At 43.2% G+C, this 12,384-nt stretch overlaps 1 protein-coding gene across 2 annotated transcripts in view; it reads left to right on the top strand.

Annotated features, from left to right (window-relative positions):
* Nucleotides 1–2,019: 2,019 nt before the first annotated feature.
* The window catches only part of BicD (protein bicaudal D), a 106,255-nt gene continuing 95,890 nt past the window's right edge, over nucleotides 2,020–12,384 (top strand). For both annotated transcript variants that reach the window (XM_071669276.1, XM_071669275.1), the window contains exon 1: nucleotides 2,020–2,348. In XM_071669276.1, coding sequence (XP_071525377.1) covers nucleotides 2,154–2,348 — 195 coding nt within the window. In that variant the 5' untranslated portion in view covers nucleotides 2,020–2,153. The remainder of the gene's footprint in view (nucleotides 2,349–12,384) is intronic.

The raw sequence follows: 12,384 nt of genomic DNA, 5'->3' as shown, positions 1-12,384 counted from the left end.
TACCGGGGCGATGCTCTGTCAGTGGATTGAATCAGGGCATGTGAAGCGTCTGGGGTAAACCATGGAAAGTTGTGTGGGGCCTGGATGTGGAAAGGGAGCTGTGGTTTCGGGCATTATTGCATGACAGCTAGAGACTGAGTGTGAACGAATTGGGCCTTTGTTGTCTTTTCCTTGCGCTACCTCGCACACATGAGGGGGGAGGGGGATGGTATTCCATGTGTGGCGAGGTGGCGATGGAAATGAATAAAGGCAGTCAGTGTGAATTGTGTGCATGGGTATATATGTATGTGTCTGTGTGTGTATATATATGTGTACATTGAGATGTATAGGTATGTATATTTGCGTGTGTGGACGTGTATGTATATACATGTGTATGGGGGTGGGTTGTGCCATTTCTTTCGTCTGTTTCCTTGCGCTACCTCGCAAACGCGGGAGACAGCGACAAAGCAAAACAAATATAAATAAATATATATTGTTGTATTATGCTGCTTCGCCATTTCCCGCTTTAGCGAGGTAGCGTTAAGAACAGAGGACTGGGTCTTTGAGGAAACAGCCTCACTTGGCCCCTTCTCTGTTCCTCTTTTGGAAAATTATATAAACGAAAGGGGAGTTGCCTGCGTTGCAATAAATGAAATAAGAGGACACTAACAACTTAACCTCAGTAGATTAAACATGATACTTAGCATTTTCTCTTGTAGGCAGGAAATGATTGCAGCCTACATCAATAAAAGCAAGAGGAGTATAAGATGGTGTAAGGAAACGCTCTCATTATGAAAAAGTAATTGCTGAAAGAAAAAATGGAGATACCATAAAAAGTTAATTTTCTTTTTAGTTCAGAGGTTAAAAGACTAGTTTCCAATAATATGCAGCTCCTCCGTATATCTAAATAATTTAGGTGAGCAATCGGGAATTGATCACTCAGATTATATTTCTGCTGAACATTTTTACAACACATTTACCTAAAAGAATATCTGTCACATGGTCTGTAGCCGCTCTTTGCCAGTGATAGCATCCAAGACACACATACCCAACTTGTGCCAGTTATGACAAACACATAAAAACGGGGTGTCAGTGACAAGAATCCATGCCAAGCTAGTCTTAGAGAATTCTCTCTCTCTCTCTCTCTCTCTCTCTCTCTCTCTCTCTCTCTCTCTCTCTCTCTCTCTCTCTCTCTCTCTCTCTCTCTCTCTCTCTCTCTCACACACACACACACACACACACCTAAATAAGTAGATAATCACAAATCAATTACTACAAAGCAAACAAAATACAATTCGTATTCTCTTGTAATTTCATTTTCACCAAATTCTGTTGCACGGCACTTCCCGAGGCCATATGAATAGTCTTGATAGTCTTCAGATCTTATCCCAAGTATGAAGCCTACATTTCATAGCTAGAGATGTTTATTTAAAAAATGTGAAATAAGATTATCATAATGATAGAATTACTTTGCCAGATGGGACGTGGAATGTGCAATTGGTACCTAGGAATATTATACCTATGAAAAGAATGAGAAAATATGTTAGGGTTGAATATGGTAGAGAAAAATTAATCGGTCTCAGAAATGGATACATTTGATATTGTGTGCGGCTCAAGTTATCATTCAGAATGATTTGTCAGCATAAACACTACTATTCCTTTTTCTTTACACTGTGCACATAATTCATACAGAAACTATTTTAAGAATTATTTTCAGAAGTATGTGTGACACTTTACCATGCCTTTTGATGAAATATGTACAAGGAACTTTGAACATTTCTGGTTATAATTTTCAGAAAGAATTAAGAAATATATTTTAGTCTGTCCTAGAGTCATCTATACTCGTTTTCTCCATCCAAAGATTCCAATAATCTAGATTAAAGTTATTTCACCACTTGAATGTTTATTACTTGTTAAGAGATGCATTAATCCTCATGAATAGGTAAATAAAGATTTGATAAACCTAATTCATTGATAAGTAAAACAACTCCTGATCGCAAATGAATGTGTCTGTGAAACTGGTTGCGGTATAGCAAGGTGTTCATAAAACCGTGAGGCAGGGTGATCAGTCCTACGACCGTAAGGAAGGAAACATGGGACGTCACCTGGTATCATTTGATTAGTGGAACTAGCTCTCCTTATTGTTTTGGAACCTTAAAGCCACGACGGGAACAATGGATTCCATCGATACTCTGAAGCAAGAACTGGAGAGGCTGAATCTGGAATTAGACCAGACGAGTAGTGAGAAAAACCAGGCAGCCCAGTATGGTTTAGTATTGTTAGAGGAAAAAGAAAATTTACAGTCGCGATGTGAGGAATTGGAGGCACTATACGAAAACACGAAGCATGAACTGGAAGGCACTAGAGAGGTATGATGGTACAGAAGGATGATAGACGTTGGGTAATCTGCCGAGGTTGTTGCCTGTGGTCGTCAGCTGTTAGGAGGGGACGGATGTCCCTCCCACCCCTGTCGAACAAACTGTTCTGCATGATATTATTGTATCACATATTCCTATTTGTTTTTCGATATTTATTGTATTCATCCTCACTGACTGGTTACATTTTATGTTGCTCTGGAATTAGGATTGTGGGCAAGATTTTCAGGTGTGAGGCGTTACCTGCGCTTCGCCAGTCTGCACTTCGTGTGGCATTTATAAGTGCCAGGCGGCTAGAATGTTTTAGTAGTTCATGCTGCTATTTTATTAGATAGTGGTGGTTGGCTATCAGATTCATTGATGATGTAATTAGAATAGAACTGTTGGGAATTAAAGAACATTGAATAGTGTACAAATATGTGCAGGCTATCCATGTCTTGGGAGGAGTGTCATGTTCCTTCAGTTTCATCCTCATTATGTTTTTATTTGATTATTTGGATGAACACCAGTTGATGTCCATATTTGACATACACATATACATATTCATACTTGCTTGCCTTCATCCATTCCTGATGCTCCTCTGCCCCACAGGAAAACAGCATTGCTATCCCCTGCTTCAGTGAGGTAGTGCCAGAAAAACAGACAAGAAAGGCCACATTCGTTTACACGCAGTCTGTAGCTATCATGTGTAATGCACCGTAACCACAGCTCCCTATCCACATCCAAGCCTCACAAACCTTTCCATGGTTTACCGTGATGTTTCACATGCCCTGGCTCAGTCCATTGATAGCACTTCGACCCAGGTACACCACATCTTTCCAATTCACTCTATTCCTTGCATGTTCCTCACCCTCCTGTATGTTCAGGCCCTGATTGCTCAAAATCTTTTTCACTCTCTCTTTCCACCTTCAATTTGGTCACCCACTTCTTGTTCCCTTCACCTCTGATGCAACTCTCATTTGCCCTTTTTTTCACCTTTTGCACCTTTCTCTTGACCTCCTGCCTCTTTCTTTTATACATCTCCCAATCATTTGCAGTATTTCCCTGCAAAAATCATCCAAATGCCTGTCTCTTCTCTTTCACTAATAATCTTACTTCTTCATCCTTCCACTCACTACTCTTTCTAATCTGCCCACCTCCCATATATATATATATGTACATGTTTATTTATATTTATTTATTTATTTTGCTTTGTCGCTGTCTCCCGCGTTTGCGAGGTAGCGCAAGGAAACAGACGAAAGAAATGGCCCAACCCTCCCCCATACACATGTATATACATACATGTCCACACACGCAAATATACATACCTATACATCTCAATGTACACATATATATACACACACAGACACATACATATATACCCATGCACACAGCTCACACTGTCTGCCTTTATTCATTCCCATCGCCACCTCGCCACATGGAATACCATCCCCCTCCCCCCTCATGTGTGCGAGGTAGCACTAGGAAAAGACAACAAAGGCCCCATTTGTTCACACTCAGTCTCTAGCTGTCATGCAATAATGCCCGAAACCACAGCTCCCTTTCCACATCCAGGCCCCACACAACTTTCCATGGTTTACCTAAGATGCTTCACATGCCCTGATTCAATCCACTGACAGCACGTCAACCCCGGTATACCACATCGATCCAATTCATTCTATTCCTTGCCCGCCTTTCACCCTCCTGCATGTTCAGGCCCCGATCACTCAAAATCTTTTTCACTCCATCTTTCCACCTCCAATTTGGTCTCCCACTTCTCCTCGTTCCCTCCACCTCCGACACATATATCCTCTTAGTCAATCTTTCCTCAGTCATTCTCTCCATGTGCCCAAACCATTTCAAAACACCCTCTTCTGCTCTCTCAACCACGCTCTTTTTATTTCCACACATCTCTCTTACCCTTACATTACTTACTCGATCAAACCACCTCACACCACACATTGTCCTCAAACATCTCATTTCCAGCACATCCACCCTCCTGCGCACAACTCTATCCATAGCCCACGCCTCGCAACCATACAACATTGTTGGAACCACTATTCCTTCAAACATACCCATTTTTGCTTTCCGAGATAATGTTCTCGACTTCCACACATTCTTCAAGGCTCCCAGGATTTTCGCCCCCTCCCCCACCCTATGATTCACTTCCGCTTCCATGGTTCCATCCGCTGCCAGATCCACTCCCTGATATCTAAAACACTTTACTTCCTCCAGTTTTTTCTCCATTCAAACTTACCTCTCAATTGACTTGACCCTCAACCCTACTGTACCTAATAACCTTGCTCTTATTCACATTTACTCTTAACTTTCTTCTTTCACACAATTTACCAAACTCAGTCACCAGCTTCTGCAGTTTCTCACATGAATCAGCCACCAGCGCTGTATCATCAGTGAACAACAACTGACTCACTTCCCAAGCTCTCTCATCCCCAACAGACTTCATACTTGCCCCTCTTTCCAAAACTCTTGCATTCACCTTCCTATCAACCCCATCCATAAACAAATTAAACAACCATAGAGACATCACACACCCCTGCCACAAACCTACATTCACTGAGAACCAATCACTTTCCTCTCTTCCTACACGTACACATTCCTTACATCCTCGATAAAAACATTTCACTGCTTCTAACAACTTGCCTCCCACACCATATATTCTTAATACCTTCCACAGAACATCTCTATCAACTCTATCATATGCCTTCTCCAGATCCATAAATGCTACATACAAATCCATTTGCTTTTCTAAGTATTTCTCACATACATTCTTCAAAGCAAACACCTGATCCACACATCGTCTACCACTTCTGAAACCACACTGCTCTTCCCCAATCTGATGCTCTGTACATGCCTTCACCCTCTCAATCAGTGCCCTCTCATATGATTTACCAGGAATACTCAACAAACTTATACCTCTGTAATTTGAGCACTCACTCTTATCCCCTTTGCCTTTGTACAATGGCACTATGCACGCATTCCGCCAATCCTCAGGCACCTCACCATGAGTCATGCATACATATAATAACCTTACCAACCAGTCAACAATACAGGCACCCCCTTTTTTAATAGATTCCACTGCAATACCATCCAAACCTGCTGCCTTGCTGGCTTTCATCTTCCGCAAAGCTTTCACTACCTCTTCTCTATTTACCAAATCATTTTCCCTAACCCTCTCACTTTGCACACCACCTCGACCAAAACACCCTATATCTGCCACTCTATCATCAAACACATTCAACAAACCTTCAAAATACTCACTCCATCTCCTCACATCACCACTACTTGTTATCACCTCCCCATTAGCGCCCTTCACTGAAGTTCCCATTTGCTCCCTTGTCTTACGCACTTTATTTCCCTCCTTCCAAAACATCTTTTTATTCTCCCTGAAATTTAATGATACTCTCTCACCCCAACTCTCATTTGCCCTCTTTTTCACCTCTTGCACCTTTCTCTTGACCTCCTGTCTCTTTCTTTTATACATCTCCCTCACATTTGCATTTTTTCCCTGCAAAAATCATCCAATATATATATATATATATATATATATATATATATATATATATATATATATATATATATATATATATATATTTTTTTTTTTTTTTTTGTTTTTTTTTGTTTATACTTTGTCGCTGTCTCCCGCGTTTGCGAGGTAGCGCAAGGAAACAGACGAAAGAAATGGCCCAACCCCCCCCCATACACATGTATATACATACGTCCACACACGCAAATATACATACCTACACAGACTTCCATGGTTTTCCCCAGACGCTTCACATGCCCTGATTCAATCCACTGACAGCACGTTAACCCCGGTATACCACATCGCTCCAATTCACTCTATTCCTTGCCCTCCTTTCACCCTCCTGCATGTTCAGGCCCCGATCATACAAAATCTTTTTCACTCCATCTTTCCACCTCCAATTTGGTCTCCCTCTTCTCCTCGTTCCCTCCACCTCCGACACATATATCCTCTTGGTCAATCTTTCCTCACTCATTCTCTCCATGTGCCCAAACCACTTCAAAACACCCTCCTCTGCTCTCTCAACCACGCTCTTTTTATTTCCACACATTTCTCTTACCCTTACGTTACTCTCTCGATCAAACCACCTCACACCACACATTGTCCTCAAACATCTCATTTCCAGCACATCCATCCTCCTGCGCACAACTCTATCCATAGCCCACGCCTCGCAACCATACAACATTGTTGGAACCACTATTCCTTCAAACATACCCATTTTTGCTTTCCGAGATAATGTTCTCGACTTCCACACATTCTTCAAGGCCCCCAGGATTTTCGCCCCCTCCCCCACCCTATGATCCACTTCCGCTTCCATGGTTCCATCCGCTGCCAGATCCACTCCCAGATATCTAAAACACTTCACTTCCTCCATATATATATATATATATTTTTTTTTTTTTTTTTTTTTTTTTTTTATACTTTGTCGCTGTCTCCCGCGTTTGCGAGGTAGCGCAAGGAAACAGACGAAAGAAATGGCCCCCCCCCCCCATACACATGTACATACACACGTCCACACACGCAAATATACATACCTACACAGCTTTCCATGGTTTACCCCAGACGCTTCACATGCCTTGCTTCAATCCACTGACAGCACGTCAACCCCTGTATACCACATGACTCCAATTCACTCTATTTCTTGCCCTCCTTTCACCCTCCTGCATGTTCAGGCCCCGATCACACAAAATCTTTTTCACTCCATCTTTCCACCTCCAATTTGGTCTCCCTCTTCTCCTCGTTCCCTCCACCTCCGACACATATATCCTCTTGGTCAATCTCTCCTCACTCATTCTCTCCATGTGCCCAAACCATTTCAAAACACCCTCTTCTGCTCTCTCAACCACGCTCTTTTTATTTCCACACATCTCTCTTACCCTTACGTTACTTACTCGATCAAACCACCTCACACCACACATTGTCCTCAAACATCTCATTTCCAGCACATCCATCCTCCTGCGCACATCTCTATCCATAGCCCACGCCTCGCAACCATACAACATTGTTGGAACCACTATTCCCTCAAACATACCCATTTTTGCTTTCCGAGATAATGTTCTCGACTTCCACACATTTTTCAAGGCTCCCAAAATTTTCGCCCCCTCCCCACCCTATGATCCACTTCCGCTTCCATGGTTCCATCCGCTGACAGATCCACTCCCAGATATCTAAAACACTTCACTTCCTCCAGTTTTTCTCCATTCAAACTCACCTCCCAATTGACTTGACCCTCACCCCTACTGTACCTAATAACCTTGCTCTTATTCACATTTACTCTCAACATATATATATATATATATGTGTACGTGTAGGAAGAGAGGAAAGTGATTGGTTCTCAGTGAATGTAGGTTTGCGGCAGGGGTGTGTGATGTCTCCATGGTTGTTTGATTTGTTTATGGATGGGGTTGTTAGGGAGGTGAATGCAAGAGTTTTGGAAAGAGGGGCAAGTATGCAGTCTGTTGTGAATGAGAGAGCTTGGGAAGTGAGTCAGTTGTTGTTCGCTGATGATACAGCGCTGGTGGCTGATTCATGTAAGAAACTGCAGAAGCTGGTGACTGAGTTTGGTAAAGTGTGTGAAAGAAGAAAGTTAAGAGTAAATGTGAATAAGAGCAAGGTTATTAGGTACAGTAGTGTAGAGGGTCAAGTCAATTGGGAGGTAAGTTTGAATGGAGAAAAACTGGAGGAAGTAAAGTGTTTTAGATATCAGGGAGTGGATCTGGCAGCAGATGGAACCATGGAAGCGGAAGTGAATCATAGGGTGGGGGAGGGGGCGAAAATTCTGGGAGCCTTGAAGAATGTTTGGAATTCGAGAACATTATCTCGGAAAGCAAAAATGGGTATGTTTGAAGGAATAGTGGTTCCAACAATGTTGTATGGTTGCGAGGCGTGGGCTATGGATAGAGTTGTGCGGAGGAGGGTGGATGTGCTGGAAATGAGATGTTTGAGGACAATATGTGGTGTGAGGTGGTTTGATCGAGTAAGTAATGTAAGGGTAAGAGAGATGTGTGGAAATAAAAAGAGTGTGGTTGAGAGAGCAGAAGAGGGTGTTTTGAAATGGTTTGGTCACATGGATAGAATGAGTGAGGAAAGATTGACAAAGAGGATATATGTGTCAGGGGTGGAGGGAACGAGGAGAAGAGGGAGACCAAATTGGAGGTGGAAAGATGGAGTGAAAAAGATTTTGAGTGATTGGGACCTGAACATGCAGGAGGGTGAAAGGCGTGCAAGGAATAGAGTGAATTGGAATGATGTGGTATACCGGCGTCGACGTGCTGTCAACGGATTGAACCAGGGCATGTGAAGCGTCTGGGGTAAACCATGGAAAGTTGTGTGGGGCCTGGATGTGGAAAGTGAGCTGTGGTTTCGGTGCATTATTACATGACAGCTAGAGACTGAGTGTGAACGAATGGGGCCTTTGGTGTCTTTTCCTAGTGCTACCTCGCACACATGAGGGGGATAGGGGGTTGTTATTCCATGTGTGGCGAGGTGGCGATGGGAACAAATAAAGACAGACAGTATGAATTATGTACATGTGTATATATGTTTATGTCTGTGTGTGTATATATATGTGTACGTTGAGATGTATTGGTATGTATATTTGCGTGTGTGGACGTGTGTATATATATACATGTATATGTGGGTGGGTTAGGCCATTCTTTCATCTGTTTCCTTGCGCTACCTCGCTAACGCGGGAGACAGCGACAAAGCAAAATAAATAAATAAATAATATTTTATTATATTATTAGTTGCTGTCTCTCGCGTTAGTGAGGTAGCACAAGGAAACAGGCAAAAGAATGGTCCAACCCAGCCACATACATATGTATATACATACACGTCCACACACGCACATATACGTACCTATACATCACAACGTATACATATATATGCACACACATAGACATATACATATATACACATGTACATAATTCATACTGTCTGCCCTTATTCATTCCTGTCACCACCCCGCCACACATGAAATGACATCCCCCTCCCCCTGCATGTGCACGAAGTAGCGCTAGGAAAAGACAACAAAGGCCACATTCGCTCACACTCAGTGTCTAGCTGTCATGTATAATGCACCGAAACCACAGCTCCCTTTCCACATCCAGGCCCCACAAAACGTTCCATGGTTTACCCCAGACGCTTCACATGCGCTGGTTCAATCCATTGACAGCACGTCGACCCCGGTATACCACATCGTTCCAATTCACTCTATTCCTTGCACTCCTTTCACCCTCCTGCATGTTCAGGCCCCGATCACTCAAAATCCTTTTCACTCCATCTTTCCACCTCCAATTTGGTCTCTCACTTCTCCTCATTCTCTCCACCTCTGGCACATTTATCCTCTTTGTCAATCTTTCCTCACTCATTCTCCCCATGTGACCAAACCATTTCAAAACACCCTCTTCTGCTCTCTCAATCACACTCTTAATTATCACACATCTCTCTTACCCTTTCATTACTTACTCGATCAAACCACCTCACACCACATATTGTCCTCAAAGATCTCATTTCCAGCACATCCACCCTCCTGCGCACAACTCTATCTATAGCCCACGCCTCGCAACCATATAACATTGGTGGAACCACTATTCCTTTAAACATAACCATTTTTGCTTTCCAAGATAATGTTCTCGGCTTGCGCAGAAGATGCTTGTGGCATGAGAAGCGTGGGAGGTGGGTTGATTAGAAAGGGTAGTGAGTGGTGGGATGAAGAAGTAAGATTATTAGTGAAAGAGAAGAGAGAGGCATTTGGACGATTTTTGCAGGGAAAAAATGCAAATGAGTGGGAGATGTATAAAAGAAAGAGACAGGAGGTCAAGAGAAAGGTGCAAGAGGTGAAAAAGAGGGCAAATGAGAGTTGGGTGAGAGAGTATCATTTAATTTTAGGGAGAATAAAAAGATGCTCTGGAAGGAGGTAAATAAAGTGCATAAGACAAGGGAGCAAATGGGAACTTCAGTGAAGGGGGCTAATGGGGAGGTGATAACAAGTAGTGGTGATGTGAGGAGATGGAGTGAGTATTTTGAAGGTTTGTTGAATGCGTTTGATGATAGAGTGGCAGATATAGGGTGTTTTGGTTGAGGTGGTGTGCAAAGTGAGAGGGTTAGGGAAAATGATTTGGTAAACAGAGAAGAGGTAGTAAAAGCGTTGCGGAAGATGAAAGCCAGCAAGGCAGCAGGTTTGGATGGTATTGCAGTGGAATCTATTAAAAAAGGGGGTGACTTTATTGTTGACTGGTTGGTAAGGTTATTTAATGTATGTATGACTCATGGTGAGGTGCCTGAGGATTGGCAGAATGCGTGCATAGTGCCATTGTACAAAGGCAAAGGGGATAAGAGTGAGTGCTCAAATTACAGAGGTATAAGTTTGTTGAGTATTCCTGGTAAATCATATGGAAGGGTATTGATTGAGAGGGTGAAGGCATGTACAGAGCATCAGATTGGGGAAGAGCAGTGTGGTTTCAGAAGTGGTAGAGGATGCGTGGATCAGATGTTTGCTTTGAAGAATGTATGTGAGAAATACTCAGAAAAGCAAATGGATTTGTATGTAGCATTTATGGATCTGAAGCAGGCATATGATAGAGTTGATAGAGATGCTCTGTGGAAGGTACTAAGAATATATGGTGTGGGAGGCAGGTTGTTAGAAGCAGTGAAAAGTTTTTATCGAGGTTGTAAGGCATGTGTACGTGTAGGAAGAGAGGAAAGTGATTGGTTCTCAGTGAATGTAGGTTTGTGGCAGGGGTGTGTGATGTCTCCATGGTTGTTTAATTTGTTTATGGATGGGGTTGTTAGGGAGGTGAATGCAAGAGTTTTGGAAAGAGGGGCACGTATGCAGTCTGTTGTGGATGAGAGAGCTTGGGAAGTGAGTCAGCTGTTGTTCGCTGATGACACAGCGCTGGTGGCTGATTCATGTGAGAAACTGCAGAAGCTGGTGACTGAGTTTGGTAAAGTGTGTGAAAGAAGAATGTTAAGAGTAAATGTGAATAAGAGCAAGGTTATTAGGTACAGTAGGGTTGAGGGTCAAGTCAATTGGGAGGTAAGTTTGCATGGAGAAACTCTGGAGGAAGTAAAGTGTTTTAGATAACTGGGAGTGGATCTGGCAGTGGATGGAACCATGGAAGCGGAAGTAAATCATAGGGTGGGGGAGGGGGCGAAAATCCTGGGAGCCTTGAAGAATGTGTGGAAGTCGAGAACATTATCTCGGAAAGCAAAAATGACTATGTTTGAAGGAATAGTGGTTCCAACAATGTTGTATGGTTGCGAGGCGTGGGCTATGGATAGAGTTGTGCACAGGAGGGTGGATGTGCTGGAAATGAGATGTTTGAGGACAATAAGTGGTGTGAGGTGGTTTGATCGAGTAAGTAATAGTAAGTAAGAGAGATGTGTGGAAATAAAAGGAGCGTGGTTGAGAGAGCAGAAGAGGGTGTTTTGAAATGGTTTGGGCACATGGAGAGAATGAGTGAGGAAAGATTGACCACGAGGATATATGTGTCGGAGGTGGAGGGAACGAGAAGTGGGAGACCAAATTGGAGGTGGAAAGATGGAGTGAAAAAGATTTTGAGTAATCGGGGCCTGAACATGCAGGAGGGTGAAAGGCGGGCAAGGAATAGAGTGAATTGGATTGATGTGGTATACCGGGGTCGACGTGCTGTCAGTGGATTGAATCACGGCATGTGAAGCGTCTGGGGTAAACCATGGAAAGTTGTGTCGGGCCTGGATGTGGAAAGGGAGCTGTGGTTTCGGGCATTATTGCATGACAGCTGGAGACTGAGTGTGAGTGAATGGGGCCTTTGTTGTCTTTTCCTAGTGCTGCCTCGCACACATGAGAGGGGGAGGGGGATGTTATTCCGTGTGTGGCGGCGTGGCGATGGGGGTGAGTAGGGGCAGACAGTGTGAACTGTGTGCGTGTGTGTGTCTGTTGTGTATATATGTGTGTACGTTGGAATGTGTGTGTGTGTATGTTTGCGTGTTTGGACGTGTGTGCATGTGTATGGGGGTGGGTTGTGC

The sequence above is a fragment of the Panulirus ornatus genome, chromosome 14 (genome assembly GCF_036320965.1).
Source record: "Panulirus ornatus isolate Po-2019 chromosome 14, ASM3632096v1, whole genome shotgun sequence".
Taxonomy (NCBI): Eukaryota; Metazoa; Arthropoda; class Malacostraca; order Decapoda; family Palinuridae; genus Panulirus; species Panulirus ornatus.
This window is presented reverse-complemented; position numbering and strand designations above follow the sequence as displayed.